This window comes from Oncorhynchus mykiss, chromosome 20, assembly GCF_057628025.1.
Source record: "Oncorhynchus mykiss isolate SJ-2025 chromosome 20, ASM5762802v1, whole genome shotgun sequence".
NCBI lineage: Eukaryota > Metazoa > Chordata > Actinopteri > Salmoniformes > Salmonidae > Oncorhynchus > Oncorhynchus mykiss.
Genome location: NC_143041.1, coordinates 23,519,846 through 23,539,043, shown reverse-complemented (window position 1 = coordinate 23,539,043; position 19,198 = coordinate 23,519,846). Strand labels below are relative to the sequence as shown.

Here is a 19,198-nt window from a genome sequence, read left to right as displayed (position 1 = left end):
GTGTGTGTATGTGGGAGCGCAGTGACCTGTGATAATCCCAGCTGTGACGTAGAGCTCAGTGATGGTGTGGGTGAACGAGCTGGCCACCATTCCAAGCCCACTCAGGACCCCGCCCAGCATCACCGTCGCCCGGCAACCAAACCTCTCCACCAATACACTGCAGAATGGACCTAAAGGAGACATGCTATTGGTTAAACACACAAAAACCTAAAAGAAAGTAGGTCGTTCCACCTCAAAAAGCACACGGAAGAGGATTGACACCCACTATATCAGTTTGTTCTGTTTTTTTCTAACAATGAATTAGACATGAGTTATCCAAAGGAATGGTCGAAAGCCACCATGGACCCCACACACCTCATGCCAATCCCACCCCAACAACGAGGATATAGTATCAGTTCTCTGTGTTTCATTAGTAGTATGGAGCTGCAGCCTGGAATATTGTTTCTTCATCCTATGTAATATATTCCCAGTGAATTTGGTGATGTTTTTTCCCCCTGTTCAGAGAAAAACATAAACTTAACAAGTTAAGTCCCATCCTACATCCTGATATTACCAGATTCTGACCATTAGATTGTGGTGTTACTGCTATTAGGTGAAAAATGTTGGAAGACCCCCCTCAATGTTAATGAGATAGTTCACCCAAATTACAAAATTACACGAGTTTCCTTACCCTGTAAGCAGGCTATGACAGCAACCCATGGTTTGGTTTGGTTGGCCACTGTTTGAAATGCTAACTTTTTAGAATTTGTGGCACAAATCCAATGCAAGTCAATGGTACCTATATTAGCATTTTCAAGCATTTTCAAATCATCTTAAATTATTTTTAAAAAACGTATTGTGTAACTCAATTATGTTACTTCTAGATGATTTGAACATGATTACAGCTGTCTTTTTGGGCAAGTCTCTAAGAGCTTTGCACACCTGGATTGTACAATATTTGCCCATTATTCTTTTTACAATTCTTCAAGCTCTGTCAAGTTGATTGTTGATCATTGCTAGAAAGCCATTTCAAGTCTTGCCATAGATTTTCAAGCCGATTTAAGTCAAAACTGTAACAAGGCCACTGAGAAACATTCAATGTCTTCTTGCTAAGCAACTCCAGTGTAGATTTGGCCTTGTGTTTTAGGTTATTGCTCTGCTAAAGGGGAATTTGTCTCTCAGTGTCTGTTGGAAAGCAGACTGAAGCAGGATTTCCTCCAGGAATGATTATAGCTGTATTCTGTGTCTTTTTAATCCTAAAAAAACTCACTAGTCCTTGCCGATGACAAGCATACCTATAACATGATGCAGCTATACCACCAAGAAGGATGCATGTTTTGGAATAATTTTATTCTGTACAGGCTTTCTTCCTTTCACTCTGCCGTTTAGGTTAATATTGTGGAGTAATGTTGTTGATCCATCCTCAGTTCTCGTATGACAACCATTCAACTCGGTTTCAAAAGGATGCCTGTATCTTTATAGTGACTGGGTGTATTGATACACCATCCAAAGCCTAATTAATAACTTCACCATGCTCAAAGGGATATTCAGCATCTGCTTCATTTTTAAAATGTTTTTTTTTATACACATACCAAAAAAAAAGAATTTGCCTGCACCACAGATGGCTATATCAGTCTGCTAATAAAATATATAGTAAAGGCCCAGTACTTTTGTGAAAAAACATTTACATTTTTATTTTTATTTTTTATTATTTAGATATATTTTCATTTCTGATTTTTCAGGGGAAGCTGCAGCACCATTAGCACCCATACTTCCTGCGGCTATGTGTCTATGTTCAGTTGTTGGGAATTAGTATTTAAACAAGCATTGGCAGCAATATCAGCAATATGGAGTTCTCAGTAAGATGCCCAGTTAGATATTGTAGAGATATACTTAGTCGAGCCATGTGGTGCACCAAAGGGAACTTAAGTGTAATAAGTAGTAAAAACTGATTTGATAGATGGCAAGTACACCCTGACATCGTGCCGTCACTTTAAAATGTATGCCAAACAATTGCTTTTTCCCCCTTTACAAACCATACAACTCTATGCACAAGGACAGCTTTTAAAAATATCCACCGAAAAATGTACAAACATTTATTTAGTGGAAGAACTGTGCAAACTTTGGTAACGGAATTACAGTCAAATCTCCCTCGGTTTTTAATGCGAAAACGTTTTCCTAAAACGGTTAAATATGCTTCGAATTAAGACAAAATACAGTACTAGTCAAAAGTTTGGACACACCCACTCATTTATTTTTGCTATTTTCTTCAAAGTAACCACCCTTTGCCTTGATGACAGCTTTGCTCACTCTTGGCATTCTGTCAACCAGCTTCCTGAGGAATGCTTTTCCAAATGGTCTTGAAGGAGTTCCCACATATGCTGAGCATTTGTTGTTATCTTTTCCTTCACTCTGCGGTCCAACTCATTCCAAACCATCTCAATTGGGTTGAGCTCGGGTGATTGTGGAGGCCAGGTCATCTGATGCAGCACCATCACTCTCCTTCTTGATCAAATAGCCGTACACAGTCTGGAGGTGTGTTTTGGGTCATTGTCCTGTTGAAATACAAATGATAGTCCCACTAAACGCAAACCAAATGGGATGGCGTATTGCTGCAGAATACTGTGGTAGCCATGCTGGTTAAGTGTGCCTTGAATTCTAAATAACTCACTGACAGTGTAACCAGCAAAGGACCCTAACACTATCACACCTCCTCCTCCATGCTTCACGGTGGGAACCACACATGCAGAGATCAGCCGTTCACCTACTCTGCGTCTCATAAAGACACGGCGGTTGGAACCAAAAATCTCAGATTTGGACTCTAGACCAAAGGACAAATTTCCACCTGTATAATGTCCATTGCTTGTGTTTGTTGGCCCAAGCAAGTCTCTTCTTATTATTGGTGTCCTTTAGTAGTAGTTTCTTTGCAGCAATTCGACCTGATTCCCGCAGTCTCCTCTGAAAAGTTGATGTTGAGATGTGTCTGTTACTTGAACTCTGAAGCATTTATTTGAGCTGCAATTTCTGAGGATAGTAACTCTAATGAACTTATCCTCTGCAGCAAAGGTAACTCTGGGTCTTCCTTCCCTGTGGCGGTCCTCATGAGAGCCAGCTTCATCATAGCACTATATGGCTTTTTGCAACTGCACTTGAAGAAATTTTCTGAACTTTCGGGACAAATTCTGAATATTTTCCGGATTGACTGACCTTCATGTCTTAAAGTAATGATGGACTGTTGTTTCTCTTTGCTTATTTGAGCTGTTCTTGCCATAAAATGGACTTGGTATTTTACCGAATAGGGTTAGATCTTTTGCATACCACCCCTACCTTGTTGATTGGCTCAAATGCATTTAGAAGGAAAGAAATTCCACTAATTAACTTTTAACAAGGCACACCTGTTAATTTAAATGCATTCCAGGTGACTATCTCATGAAGCTGGTTGAGAGAATGCCAAGAGTGTGCAAAGCCGTCATCAATGCAAAGGCTGGCTACTGTGAATAATCTTTTTAACACTTTGATGGTTCCTACATGATTCCACGTGTTATTTCATAGTTTTGATGTCTTCGCTGTAGAATGTAGACAATAGAAAAATAAAGAAAAACCCAAGAAAGAGTAGGTGTGTCCAAACTGTATATTTTCGTTATTAAACTACAGTAAGTGAAGTGGATATACACCTGGTAATAGAATTACAGTAATCGAATTACATCATGGGTCCCTGATCTCTACTACACAGAAATGCATAATTATGGTTATACAGTTGAAGTAGGAAGTTTACATACACTAAAACTTGTTTTTCAACCACTCCACAAATTTCTTGTTAACAAACATAGTTTTGGCCTCCCGGGTGGCGCAGTGGTTAAGGGCGCTGTACTGCAGCGCCAGCTGTGCCATCAGAGTCCCTGGGTTCGCGCCCAGGCTCTGTCGTAACCGGCCGCGACCGGGAGGTCCGTGGGGCGACGCACAATTGGCCTAGTGTCGCCCGGGTTAGGGAGGGATTGGTCGGTAGGGATGTCCTTGTCTCATCGCCACCCCTGTGGCGGGCCGGGCGCAGTGCGCCCTAACCAAGGTTGCCAGGTGCACAGTGTTTCCTCCGACACATTGGTGCGGCTGGCTTCCGGGTTGGATGCGCGCTGTGTTAAGAAGCAGTGCGGCTTGGTTGGGTTGTGTATCGGAGGACGCATGACTTTCAACCTTCGTCTCTCCCGAGCCCGTACGGGAGTTGTAGCGATGAGACAAGATAGTAGCTACTACAACAATTGGATACCACGAAATTGGGGAGAAAAAAATTCAATATTTTTTTAAATATATATTTTTTTAAATATCGTTTTGCCAAGTCGGTTAGGACATCTACTTTGTGCAAGACACAAGTAGTCTATTCAACAATTGTTTACAGACAGATTATTTCACTTATACAGTGGGCTCCAAAATTACTGGCACCCCTGACTGGCAATGCACAAACAATACTCAAACAAATAAACAATATAATTAGAAAAATACCAACATGTGAAAAATACTGTACTTTATTAATGTTTCAATGGAACCCAACAAAATAATTTATTGATTAAATTAAAAATCAATATCTTCCAAATCAAGGTTTCACAATTAATGGCACCCTTAAATATTTTTGTAAATAACATCTACCAAAATTAAACCAGGAATTAAATTCCACTTATTTAAGTTTATCTAAGTGTTAAGGAACTATTTTGAGCCATTATATCACTTCCTTTTATACTAGGGTATAAAAATGAGGAACACGCATGGAAATATCCTTTTGTCATGCAACACCATGAAGAAAACAAAAGAACTGGCAGTTCAAAAGAGACAGATGGTCATAGACCTTCATAAATCTGGTAATGGCTACAAGAAGATCCACAAATGATTGAATATACCACTGAGCACTGTCAGGGCGGGTAGAGTACGCAAATGCATTTTGCCCCCCAGGATAGAGAGGAGGATAGTGAGAGAAGCAACAAAACCCCCAGAATCACTGTGAAAGAATTGCAGGTCTTGGTGGCGTCTTGGAGTCACCAGGTTTAAAAAAGCACCATCAGATGCCACCACCTCCACAGGCTCTTTGGAAGGGTTGCCAGAAGAAAGCCCTTAATGACTCCAAGACACAGACGCAAGCGCTTGGAGTTAGCCAAACGTCATTTAAATTATGATCGGAAGAAGGTGCTCTGGTCAGATGAGACCAAAATGTAACGTTTTGGTCAGATACAGCATCGGCATGTTTGGCGTCGAAACAGAGATGCATACAAGGAGAGGGGTCGAAACAGAGATGCATACAAGGAGAGGCACCGCATACTCACGGTGAAATATGGTGTGTGGGTCAGTGATGTTTTGGGGCTGTTTTAATTCCAGAGGTCCAGAGGCACTGGTTAAGATTGATGGCATAATGAATTCCACCAAGTACCAGGCACTTTTGGCTGACAATCTGGTTGCCTCTGCCAGAAGGCTGGGACTTGGCCAAATGTGGACTTTCCAACAAGACAATGACCCAAAACATACCTCAAGATCCACACAGAAATGGTTTTGAGGCAACAAAATCAATGTTCTGCCATGGCCATCTCAGTCACCGGACCTCAATCCAATCGAAAACCTGTGGGCTGAGTTGAAGAAACCCAAGATTGTGAAAGATTTTGAAAGTATCTGCATAGAGGAATGGTCCAAAATCCCTCCAAATGTGTTCCTTAACCTTGTCAAACATTACGGGAAAAGACTCCATGCTGTTATCCTTGCCAGAGATGGTTGCACTAAGTACTGAATGAGGAGTGCCAATTATTATGAAACCTTGATTTTGGTGAAATGTATTTTGTATTAAATAATTGTATGATTTTGGTGGGTTCCATTGAAACATTAATAAAGTAAAGTATTTCTCACATGTTGGTATTTTGAGTTTGTCTATAATTATATTGTTTATATATTTTTAAGTATTGTAATTTTGGAGCCCACTGTAATTCACTGAATCACAATTGCAGTGGGCCAGAAGTTTATATACACTAAAGTTGACTGTGCCTTTAAACAGCTTGGAAAATTCCAGAAAATTATGTAAGGGCTTTAGAAGCTTCTGTTAGCCTAATTGACATCATTTGAGTCTTGCATTTGAGGCTTGCACGCTGAAGAACACCATCCCAACCGTGAAGCACGGGGGTGGCAGCATCATGTTGTGGGGGTGCTTTGCTGCAGGAGAGACTGGTGCACTTCACAAAATAGGTGGCATGAGGGAGGAAATTTATTTGGATATATTGAAGCAACATCTCAAGACATAAGTCAGGAAGTTAAAGCTTGGTCGCAAATGGGTCTTCCAAATGGACAATGACCCAAAGCATACTTCCACAGTTGTTGCAAAATGGCTTAAGGACAACAAAGTCAAGGTATTGGAGTGGCCATCACAAAGCCCTGACCTCAATCGTATAGAACATTTGAAGGCAGAACTGAAAAGGTGTGTGCGAGCAAGGTGGCCTATAAAACCTGACTCAGTTACACCAGCTCTGTCAGGAGGAATGGGCCAAAATTCACCCAACTTATTGTGGGAAGGCTACCCAAAACGTTTGATCCAAGTTAAACAATTTAAAGGCAATGCTACCAAATACTAATTGAGTGTATGTAAACTTCTGACCCACTGGGAATGTGATGAAAGAAATCAAATCTGAAATAAATGTTATTTATTTTTTATTTCACCTTTATTTAACCAGGTAGTCCAGTTGAGAACAAGTTCTCATTTACAACTGCGACCTGACCAAGATAAAGCAAAGCAGTGTGACAAAAACAACAACAGAGTTACACATAAACAAACGTACAGTCAATAACACAAAATAAAAAATCTATGTACAATGTTGGCAAATGTAGAAGAGTAGGGAAGTAGGCAATAAATAGGCCATAGAGGCAAAAAATAATTACAATTTAGCATTAATACTGGAGTGATAGATGTACAGATGATGAGTGTGCAAGTAGAGATACTGGGGTGCAAAAGAGCAAGAGGGTAAGTAATAATATGGAGATGAGGTAGTTGGGTGTGCTATTTACAGATTGGCTGTGTACAGGTACAGTGATCGGTAAGCTGCTCTGACAGCTGATGCTTAAAGTTAGAGAGGAAGATAAGACTCGAGCTTCAGAGATTTTTCCAATTCGTTCCAGTCATTGGCAGCAGAGAACTGGAAGGAAAGGCAGCCAAAGTACAGTGGGGCAAAAAAGTATTTAGTCAGCCACCAATTGTGCAAGTTCTCCCACTTAAAAATACGAGAGAGGCCTGTAATTGTCATCATAGGTACACTTCAACTATGAAAGCCAAAATGAGAAAAAAAATCCAGAAAATCACATTGTAGGATTTTTTATGTATTTATTAGCAAATTATGGTGGAAAATAAGTATTTGGTCACCTACAAACAAGCAAGATTTCTGGCTCTCACAGACCTGTAACTTCTTCTTTAAGAGGCTCCTCTGTCCTCCACTCGTTACCTGTATTAATGGCACCTGTTTGAACTTGTTATCAGTATAAAAGACACCTGTTCACAACCTCAAACAGTCACACTCCAAACTCCACTATGGCCAAGACCAAAGAGCTGTCAAAGGACACCAGAAACAAAATTGTAGACCTGCACCAGGCTGGGAAGACTGAATCTGCAATAGGTAAGCAGCTTGATTTGAAAAGATCAACTGTGGGAGCATTTATTAGGAAATGGAAGACATACAAGACCACTGATAATCTCCCTCGATCTGGGGCGCCACGCAAGATCTCACCCCGTAGGGTCAAAATGATCACAAGAAAAATCCCAGAACCACACGGGGGGACCTAGTGAATGACCTGCAGAGAGCTGGGACCAAAGTAACAAAGCCTACCATCAGTAACACACTACGCCGCCAGGGACTCAAATCCTGCAGTGCCAGACGTGTCCCCCTGCTTAAGCCAGTACATGTCCAAGCCTGTCTGAAGTTTGCTAGAGAACATTTGGATGATCCAGAAGAAGATTGGGAGAATGTCATATGGTCAGATGAAACCAAAATATAACTTTTTGGTAAAAACTCAACTTGTCGTGTTTGGAGGACAAAGAATGCTGAGTTGCATCCAAAGAACATCATACCTACTGTGAAGCATGGAGGTGGAAACATCATGCTTTGGGGCTGTTTTTCTGCAAAGGGACCAGGACGACTGATCCGTGTAAAGGAAAGAATGAATGGGGCCATGTATCGTGAGATTTTGAGTGAAGACCTCCTTCCATCAGCAAGGGCATTGAAGATGAAACATGGCTGGGTCTTTCAGCATGACAATGATCCCAAACACACCGCCCGGGCAACGAAGGAGTGGCTTCGTAAGAAGCATTTCAAGGTCCTGGAGTGGCCTAGCCAGTCTCCAGATCTCAACCCATAGAAAATCTTTGGAGGGAGTTGAAAGTCCGTGTTGCCCAGCAACAGCCCCAAAACATCACTGCTCTAGAGGAGATCTGCAAGGAGGAATGGGCCAAAATACCAGCAACAGTTTGTGAAAACCTTGTGAAGACTTACAGAAAACGTTATTATTTTCCACCATCATTTGCAAATAAATACAAAAAAAATCCTACAATGTGATATTCTGGATGTTTTTTCCTCATTTTGTCTGTCATAGTTGAAGTGTACAGTGCCTTGCAAAAGTATTTGGCCCCCTTGAACTTTGCGACCTTTTGCCACATTTCAGGCTTCAAACATAAAGATATAAAACTGTATTTTTTTGTGAAGAATCAACAACAAGTGGGACACAATCATGAAGTGGAACGACATTTATTGGATATTTCAAACTTTTTTAACAAATCAAAAACTGAAAAATTGGGCGTGCAAAATTATTCAGCCCCTTTACTTTCAGTGCAGCAAACTCTCTCCAGAAGTTCAGTGAGGATCTCTGAATGATCCAATGTTGACCTAAATGACTAATGATGATAAATACAATCCACTTGTGTGTAATCAAGTCTCCGTATAAATGCACCTGCACTGTGATAGTCTCAGAGGTCCGTTAAAAGCGCAGAGAGCATCATGAAGAACAAGGAACACACCAGGCAGGTCCGATATACTGTTGTGAAGAAGTTTAAAGCCGGATTTGGATACAAAAAGATTTCCCAAGCTTTAAACATCCCAAGGAGCACTGTGCAAGCGATAATATTTAAATGGAAGGAGTATCAGACCACTGCAAATCTACCAAGACCTGGCCGTCCCTCTAAACTTTCAGCTCATACAAGGAGAAGACTGATCAGAGATGCAGCCAAGAGGCCCATGATCACTCTGGATGAACTGCAGAGATCTACAGCTGAGGTGGGAGACTCTGTCCATAGGACAACAATCAGTCGTATATTGCACAAATCTGGCCTTTATGGAAGAGTGGCAAGAAGAAAGCCATTTCTTAAAGATATCCATAAAAAGTGTTGGTTAAAGTTTGCCACAAGCCACCTGGGAGACACACCAAACATGTGGAAGAAGGTGCTCTGGTCAGATGAAACCAAAATTGAACTTTTGGCAACAATGCAAAACGTTATGTTTGGCGTAAAAGCAACACACCATCCCCACTGTCAAACATGGTGGTGGCAGCATCATGGTTTGGGCCTGCTTTTCTTCAGCAGGGACAGGGAAGATGGTTAAAATTGATGGGAAGATGGATGGAGCCAAATACAGGACCATTCTGGAAGAAAACCTGATGGAGTCTGCAAAAGACCTGAGACTGGGACGGAGATTTGTCTTCCAACAAGACAATGATCCAAAACATAAAGCAAAATCTACAATGGAATGGTTCAAAAATAAACATATCCAGGTGTTAGAATGGCCAAGTCAAAGTCCAGACCTGAATCCAATCGAGAATCTGTGGAAAGAACTGAAAACTGCTGTTCACAAATGCTCTCCATCCAACCTCACTGAGCTCGAGCTGTTTTGCAAGGAGGAATGGGAAAAAATTTCAGTCTCTCGATGTGCAAAACTGATAGAGACATACCCCAAGCGACTTACAGCTGTAATCGCAGCAAAGGTGGCGCTACAAAGTATTATCTTAAGGGGGCTGAATAATTTTGCACGCCCAATTTTTCAGTTTTTGATTTGTTAAAAAAGTTTGAAATATCCAATAAATGTCATTCCACTTCATGATTGTGTCCCACTTGTTGTTGATTCTTCACAAAAAAATACAGTTTTATATATTTATGTTTGAAGCCTGATATGTGGCAAAAGGTTGCAAAGTTCAAGGGGGTCGAATACTTTCGCAAGGCACTGTACCTATGATGAAAATTACAGGCCTCTCTCATATTTTTAAGTGGGAGAACTTGCACAATTGGTGGCTGACTAAATACTTTTTTGCCCCACTGTAAGTGTTGGCTTTGGGGATGACCAGTGCAATATACCTGCTGGAGCACGTGCTATTTGTGGGTGTTGCTATGGTGACCAGTGAGCTGAGATAAGGTGGGGCTTTACCTATCAAAGACTTATAGATGACCTGGAGCCAGTGGGTTTGGCAACGAATATGTAGCGAGAGCCAGCCAACGAGAGCATACAGGTCGCAGAGGTGGGTAGTATATGGGCCTTTGGTGACAAAACGGATGGCACTGTGATAGACTACATACAATTTGCTGAGTAGAGTGTTGGGGGGTATTTTGTAAATGACATCGCAGAAGTCAAGGATCAGTAGGATAGTCAATTTTATGAGGGTATGTTTGGCGTCATGAGTCGAGGAGGCTTTGTTGCGAAATAGGAAGCAAATTCTAGATTTAATTTTGGATTGGAGATGCTTAATGTGAGTCTGGAAGGAGAGTGTACAGTCTAACCAGACACCAGGGTACTGGTAGTTGTCCACATATTCTAGGCCAGAACCGTCCAGAGTAGTGATGTTAGTCAGGCGGGGGGGTGCGGGCAGCAATCGGTTGAAGAGAATGCACTTAGTTTTACTAGCATTTAAAAGCAGTTGGAGGCCACGGAAGGAGTGGTGTAAGCTTGTTTGTAGGTTTGTTAGCAGTGTCCAAATAAGTGCCAGATGTATACAGAATGGTGTCGTCTGCATAGAGGTGGATCAGAGAATTACCAGCAGCAAGAGCGACATCATTGATATATACAGAGAAAAGAGTCGGTCCGAGAATTGAACCCTGTGGCACCCCCATAGAGACTGCCAGAGGTCTGGACAACAGGCCCTCCGATTTGACACACTGAACTCTGAGAAATCATTCTCTCTACTCTTATTCTGAGATTTCGCATTCTTAAAATAAAGTGGTGATCCTAACTGACCTAAGACAGGGACAATTGTGAAAAACTGAGTTCAAATGTATTTGGCTAAGGTGTATGTAAACTTCCAACTTCAACTGTATCTATGCCTTCAATTCCCCAAAATATAACTTTCATTGGACACCCAATTTGATATGCTCCATGTTGGTGCTCATGGGTCCTTTTCGATGGAAATGCCCACCAGCTTACTGATTTCTCCACACATTGCTCAGAAGTTAATCTTCTAACTCAGCAACTTAATTAAATGCTGGTGATTCTTTGTTGTTGCTTTGAAGCAGTTGACACACACACACACACTTTTCCAGATGTTAAGGGCTTGAAATCCACACAGAAACAGACCGACCCCCTGTGACTGAACACAGGAAGGCAGCTCATGTGGCGCTACACATCATTGGTGTGTAAGGGTGAAACACAATCCCTTGAAATCCCCCTTATCAAATAAACAAACAGGGGCTGTGTTGACTCTCATACACACTTTCCATGGGTTTTGTGTGTGCGGCCGTGTTTAACTATACTTGTGGGGACCAGAAGTCCCCACAAGAATAGTAAACAAACAAAAATTTGACCAACTGGTGACACTTTGTTCGTCCCCACAAATGCTCTTTCTAGGGGGTTTAGGGTTAAGGTTAGGTTTTGGGGTTAGGGTTAAGATACGGGTTAGGTTTATAGGTTAGGGAAAATAGGATTTTGAATGGGACTGAATTTTGTGTCCCCACAAGGTTAGTTATACAAGACTGTGTGTCTGATCTGACTAGTCACTTTGAGACCGCAAACCTCTGCACTCACTGTAGTAAATCAAATGTTTGCACAATGAATGATCATGTGTCATATACACTGAACAAAAATATAAACAACATGTAAAGTGTTGGTCCCATGTTTCATGAGCTGAAATGAAACATCCTAGAAATTTTCCTTATGCACAAAAAGCTTATTTCTCTCAAATTTTGTGCACAAATTTGTTTAAATCCCTTTTCGTGAGCATTTCTCCTTTGCACTTGATAATCCATCCACCTGACAGGTGTGGCATATCAAGAAGCTGGTTAAACGGCATGATCATTACACAGGTGCACCTTGTGCTGGGGACAATAAAAGACCACTTTAAAATGGGCAGTTTTGTCACACAATGCCACAGATGTTTCAAGTTTTCAGGGATTGTGCAATTGGCATGCTGACTGCAGGAATGCCCACCAGAGATGTTGTCAGAGAATGTAATGTTTATTTCGTTTTAGAGAATTTGGCAGTACGTCCAACCCGCCTCACAACCACAGACCATATGTAACCACCCCAGCCCAGGACCTCCACATCCGGCTTCTTCACCTGCGGGATCGTTTGAATGGGGGAGGGGTGCTGAGGAGTGTTTCTGTCTTTAATATATCCCTTTTGTGGGGAAAAAAACTAATTCTGATTGGTTGGGCCCTGGCTCCCCAATGGTTGGGCCTGGATCCCAAGTGGGTAGGCCTATGCCCTCCCAGGCCCACCCATGGCTGCACCCCTGCCCAGTCATGTGAAATCCATAGATTAGGGCCCAATTTATTTATTTATATTGACTGATTTCCTTATATGAACTGTAATTCATTAAACTCTTTGAAATTGTTGAAATTGCATGTTGCATTTATAATTTTTGTTCAGTGTCGTTCAAGAGTGAAACAAATACACAAAGTGACATCTCATAAAAACACATTTATCAGCTGCCCCACTCTGTCTCTCTAACGAATACTGCAAATAAAAGATATTGGAAAGAAAATCATCCATATGGTCTGATATAATATTTCCTGATGGACAAACACTCCACCTTGGTCTTAAAGGTCATGAGCAATCAAAAGCATGAATTCCATTAAAAGTGATGATATTTTGATGAAACCAGGTCAGAGTATGATGACCAAAGTATGAAAAATGACTACTGCCTCTACATTGACAAAGTTTGATCATAAAGTTATTGGTCCCCTCCCCCGTGGCAAACAACTGGATTCAGCAAGCAGGGTTATTAAGAGGATAAGGTGACATCACCCTAAGTCTCATTTTAATACACCAATGGTAAGAGGCATTCTGCGCTCTTTTAAAGGTTCTTACTACTAAATAGTGTCTGTTCCAGGTGCGTAGGAGTCCAAATAAGAATACTGGAAGAGATGGGGGACCCATACACTGTCAAAAAAAAAATATAAATCCAAAACTGAGGCTTAAATGCAAAATAAAGATGTTTATTACCTTATCAAACACTTCCTCACATGCAGCTCTTCTAATGTCATATATAGTATATTGCCTGTTCTTGGTGTTCGATACCGCTATCTAGTGGTATCTCTAGCTCCCTACTCTTACAATCCTGTGTTATTTATTCTGAGGAAATGTTCACATAGTATATGTAAAAGCAATAATTGAGGATATCTCTCAGTCCGCTTTAGTATATAATCTATGTCATGCATTCTATTCTACTAGGCACTAACTCATAGATGTTATGTGTATTCTTGCTTGATCATGTGACATGCAATTATCCTTGAAATAGAAGCCAAATGTGTGTGCCGACATTCACATCGATGATGACCTAAAGCCAAAACGTGTGTTTTGTTTTTACCTTTCATTTATGATTTTTTGGGGCACCATGATGTTTTATTAATAAACACCTTTATTTTCCATTTAAGCCTACATTTTGTATTTATTTTTGACAGTGTGCATTCGCCATCTCTTCCAATACACCAATGGTTACATGATATTCTCTTACCTAATTTAAATAAGTACTGTCTCATAACCAACTTCGGAGAATGCGTGATTGCGGAGGGGTATGGTTTATATAGCTAGATAGCAATTGTAATGGTGCCAGAATTTGACTGTAGGGTGTCAGCAAATATAGATAACAGTTTACACTATTCATCTATGGCAAAGATACTTATATGTCTCCTCTGTGTCTGGTGTCAGCTAGTTAATGGCTGGCTAGGTCAACGGCCAGCATGGAACAAATGGGGGAAGGGTCGTTCAAAACTCTGAAGCAATTGGCATGTCAACACATCCGTCAGTGCTGCTGGGAACCGCATCAGAAGAGACAAGAAATTAGCTTGAGATGATTTTACTGCAAAACTGCTCACTGCATTGAAGTTTCTTCACATAGGCATTTCAAACAAATGTCAGTCAAGGCGAGCTCATGAATATAAGCTCCCTGCCCACTCAGCCTGTCTTTTCAAACTTCCTGGTAGTTAGCCATGAGATAAATTAATTTTAACCAAAAAAATTGCATTAATTTGGGTGATATTTTAGTCACAAATGGAAACTTTTACATGGGAATCAGAATGACTGTTTAGGACCTTTAGAGTCTCTTTGAACTGCTAGTCTGCTGAGTGGTTTAGAAGTTCTGCTTTAAGTGTTTTAAATGGAAGGACGTCTGTACCATGTTTAGACTGGCTCGGCCACTGAAACACCTACATTAATAGTCTTATACTGTACTACACTTACTGTCAGTGATCATTGAACTTACTTTGAGCACATTTCCCTGCATGCATACAGTGGGGCAAAAAAGGATTTAGTCAGCCACCAATTGTGCAAGTTCTCACACTTAAAAAGATGAGAGAGGCCTGTAATTTTCATCATAGGTACACTTCAACTATGACAGACAAAATGAGGGAAAAAAATCCAGAGAATCACATTGTAGGATTTTTTATGAATTTATTATATGGTGGAAAATAAGTATTTGGTCAATAACAAAAGTTTCTCAATACTTTGTTATATACCCTTTGTTGGCAATGACAGAGGTCAAACGTTTTCTGTAAGTCTTCACAAGGTTTTCACACACTGTTGCTGGTATTTTGGCCCATTCCTCCATGCAGATCTCCTCTAGAGCAGTGATGTTTTGGGGCTGTTGCTGGGCAACACAGACTTTCAACTCCCTCCAAAGATTTTCTATGGGGTTGAGATCTGGAGACTGGCTAGGCCACTACAGGACCTTGAAATGCTTCTTACGAAGCCACTCCTCTGTTGCCCGGGCGGTGTGTTTGGGATCATTGTCATGCTGAAAGACCAAGCCACGTTTCATCTTCAATGCCTTTGCTGATGGAAGGAGGTTTTCACTCAAAATCTCACGATACATGGCCCCATTCATTCTTTCCTTTACACTGATCAGTCGTCCTGGTCCCTTTGCAGAAAAACAGCCCCAAAGCATGATGTTTCCACCCCCATGCTTCACAGTAGGTATGATGTTCTTTGGATGCAACTCAGCATTCTTTGTCCTCCAAACACGACAAGTTGAGTTTTTACCAAAAAGTTATATTTTGGTTTCACCTGACCATATGACATTCTCCCAATCTTCTTCTGGATCATCCAAATGCTCTCTAGCAAACTTCCGACGGGCCTGGACATGTACTGGCTTAAGCAGGGGGACACGTCTGGCACTGCAGGATTTGAGTCCCTGGCGGCGTAGTGTGTTACTGATGGTAGGCTTCGTTACTTTGGTCCCAGCTCTCTACAGGTCATTCACTAGGTCCCCCCGTGTGGTTCTGGGATTTTTGCTCACCGTTCTTGTGATCATTTTGACCCCACGGGGTGAGATCTTGCATGGATCCCCAGATCGAGGGAGATTATCAGTGGTCTTGTATGTCTTCCATTTCCTAATAATTGCTCCCACAGTTGATTTCTTCAAATCAAGCTGCTTACCTATTGCAGATTCAGTCTTCCCAGCCTGGTGCAGGTCTACAATTTTGTTTCTGGTGTCCTTTGACAGCTCTTTGGTCTTGGCCATAGTGGAGTTTGGAGTGTGACTGTTTGAGGTTGTGGACAGGTGTCTTTTATACTGATAACAAGTTCAAACAGGTGCCATTAATACAGGTAACGAGTGGAGGACAGAGGAGCCTCTTAAAGAAGTAGTTACAGGTCTGTGAGAGCCAGAAATCTTGCTTGTTTGTAGGTGACCAAATACTTATTTTCCACCATAATTTGCAAATAAATTCATTAAAAATCCTACAATGTGATTTTCTGGATTTTTTTCTCATTTTGTCTGTCATAGTTGAAGTGTACCTATGATGAAAATTACAGGCCTCTCTCATCTTTTTAAGTGTGAGAACTTGCACAATTGGTGGCTGACTAAATACATTTTTGCCCCACTGTATATGAATGTGTCACTGCAAAAAGAATCCTGAAAAGAATCCTGCTTAAATCTATGGAAACTAGGATGTGACTCGACTACAATACCTCCAGCATGAAGCACCGATGTCATTATAGAAGGCACCCAGGAGGTCTCTTGGTTGCTGGCCTGGAACTCTGTTTGTAGGTCCGTGTAGAAGATGCCCATGCAGGAGGGGAAGGCCAGAGTCAAGGCGAGCACCAGGATGGTGGCCACCAGCACCACCCAGCCCCAACCCCCGTCAGGTGCAGTGACGGTCCCATCCATAGCCAGAGGGTTTATGGGTTCAGATTTGCCATTCTCCACCTCCTCAGAGTCCATGATCTCGCCATTCTTCTGCTCCATGCTGGGTGCCTGCTCCGGGGCCTTGCTCTCCATCTGGAAGCTGTCACAGTCCCCTGCCACCTTGTTGCCATTCCTCCGGTTCATACTCTTCTCAGATGCTGAGGCAATGCCCTAGTAGTTTGCCAGGGTGGATGACACTCACTAGTATATTCCATCTCACCATGTCTCTCCTTCTCACCTGTGAATGGGGAGAGGGGTATGGGATTATAATGATGACAGAACTATGAGTTTTTATTTTCATTTTGTGGTTGCAATTACGATTTGCAAATGTGTAATTTAATTTTGCAAGCTTGTATCATGATTTGTGAATAAATGTAACAATCGCAAACTTTTTACTTGAACACATTTCATACATTTTGCAAGGATAATTTATTTCCATAATTATTACAATTCCATTTACGACAATTAATATTCTGCTGTGAATTAAAAATACACTTAAAGATTGAATCTGCGCACACTCTTGAGTTATGTCACCGTGACGCACAAAGAGAGTCGTACATTTGTAAGGAAGGAAAAGTGTTTTGAAAATTGAGGGCAGAATCTTTAAATCCTGACCAATCAGTTCCCTCTGTCAAAACCAATATTGGCTGGATTGTTCCATCGATCAAATCCCAAGCAACCTGGACGACATGATGTGATGGAGGAAGAGGGAGGCGAGTTCTATAGAATTTGCTTTCACAGTTTGTATGAAGTGATGTTATGATCTTGTTCATCGCTATAACGTTAATTACACCCCCCACGTGCATTCATGCATTGGCTAGCCAACTACCCTTAGCTAGGTTTGTAGTTCCCGTACCTAGGGTAAATTAACACTGTGTGAATTCAGATGCATTGGGTAGCTAACGTTCGTGACTGGTTTTCAAAATCATCATCAAATTGAAGTCCCCCCCCCCCCCCCCCCCCCCAAGTTCATCCATGCATTGGTTAGCCAGATACCGTTAACTAAAGATAGCAAGACAATTTACAGTACAGTGGCATCCATAGAGCTGTAATCATTTCAGCAACACTTGTGGCATCTTGGTTTTAGCGAGCTAGCTAACTACCTACTGCACATTACAGCCATGCAACCTGTATACAGCAACACTTAAGCAATAGAGTGAAACAGTCCATTAGAGGCAGTAGGTTATTTCTAAGACATTATTCAAGAATACATGGGTAAATATTTGATGGACAAAAACATAAGTGAACTGTATGCTTAGCTAATTGTGTTTTTCTATTGTCAGAACATTCTGAAAGACCAGCTCCGGGAGAGGTTGCAGTCCAGGTTGCAGCAAGCCATCATACAACCCTTGATCTGGATTACCTGGAATTCCTGTTCAATAATGAGCATATCCTCATTGAATCCTTTGCCGATCAGGTTGATTTCCCTCCAATGATCACAGAGACATTGAGAGATTAATCAAATCTTGTCAAAGCTGAAATTGAGGCTCGCCCAACGACATCAATTCAGTTTGAGGCAGTTGTTGGGGTAACAGGCAGCCAAAAACTTGTCATTCAAAGAGAAGTGAAGAATATGCTCAAAACTTACCTTCCGGTACCATGCATTGCAGAGTTATTGGGGGTCTCCAAGTGTACCATATTTAGAAGGCATGAATTATGGTTTACCTGTGGGGGTTATACAGTACTATTTGTGATGAAGAGCTCAACAACACTGACAACCATCAAATCCCAGATGCTGGCTATCATATGGTCAAGGGACAGTTGGTGTCAATGGGCTTCCATGTTCAGTGGTGGAGATTGAGAGTGTCAATACATCATGTGGATGCAGCTGAGATCCTGCCTCACCTTGCCAGGCTTCGATGTGTGGTGCGACAAAGTTATTCAGTGCAAAGCCCCCTTTCCTTGGTACACACGGACACCAATCATAAACTAATCAGGTAACCTGAGAAGAAAGCAGAAAAATACTAAGCGCACACTTCCAACAACAAAACAAGTTAAAGTCAAGCAGTCATTTGAAAGAGTAAGAACATTTCAGCGAGACAACGCAAAGGCGAAATCCATTAACGCCAAGATAATGGAATTCATTGCCCTTGACAATCAACCGTTCTCGGTTGTGGATGATGTTGGCTTTCACCGACTGGTCGAGCACCTTGAGCCCCGGTACACACTACCAAGTAGGTGCTATTTTTCAGATGTTGCCCTACCAGAGTCACACAGTATTGTTGAAAATCACATCTATGAGCTACTTGCTATGGGCATCACTGACATTGGGACCAGCGAAGTCAGCCCCATGAGCATGCAGAGTCTGACAGCACAGTGGGTGGATGAGGATTTCATACTGAGGAAAGCTGCATTGCATGCTCAAGAATGTGCTGGTTCTCATACCGCTGCTGCCATTTCAATGGCATTTGAAAACATGTTTGAAACATGAACACATTCCTAGCGCCATTCGAACAACTGACTCGGCAAATAAGCTAATCAACTGCGTCTGCAGCAGACGTGATACCCTCTGTCATGGCATTGAAACGCCTGCTCAACAAAACTGCCAACACAGACCATGGGGTTAAAACTTACAAAAGTACTCGAGGCTGTGAACAAGCGATTCTGTGACATT

General features: G+C 41.6%; 1 protein-coding gene across 8 annotated transcripts in view; it reads right to left on the bottom strand.

Annotated features, from left to right (window-relative positions):
* LOC110499145 (monocarboxylate transporter 6) overlaps nt 1-19,198 on the bottom strand; it is a 40,166-nt gene that overhangs the window by 7,664 nt on the left and 13,304 nt on the right. For 3 of the 8 annotated variants that reach the window (XM_021576086.3, XM_021576087.3, XM_036955927.2), the window contains 2 exons: nt 16,368-16,822; nt 27-170 (listed from right to left, as the gene is read on the bottom strand). In XM_021576086.3, coding sequence (XP_021431761.1) covers nt 27-170; nt 16,368-16,728 — 505 coding nt within the window. In that variant the 5' untranslated portion in view covers nt 16,729-16,822. Of the gene's footprint in view, nt 1-26; nt 171-16,367; nt 16,823-18,429; nt 18,527-19,198 lie in introns of all 8 variants that reach the window. The other 5 variants (XM_090212628.1, XM_021576090.3, XM_090212627.1 and 2 more) reach the window with 4 other exon arrangements.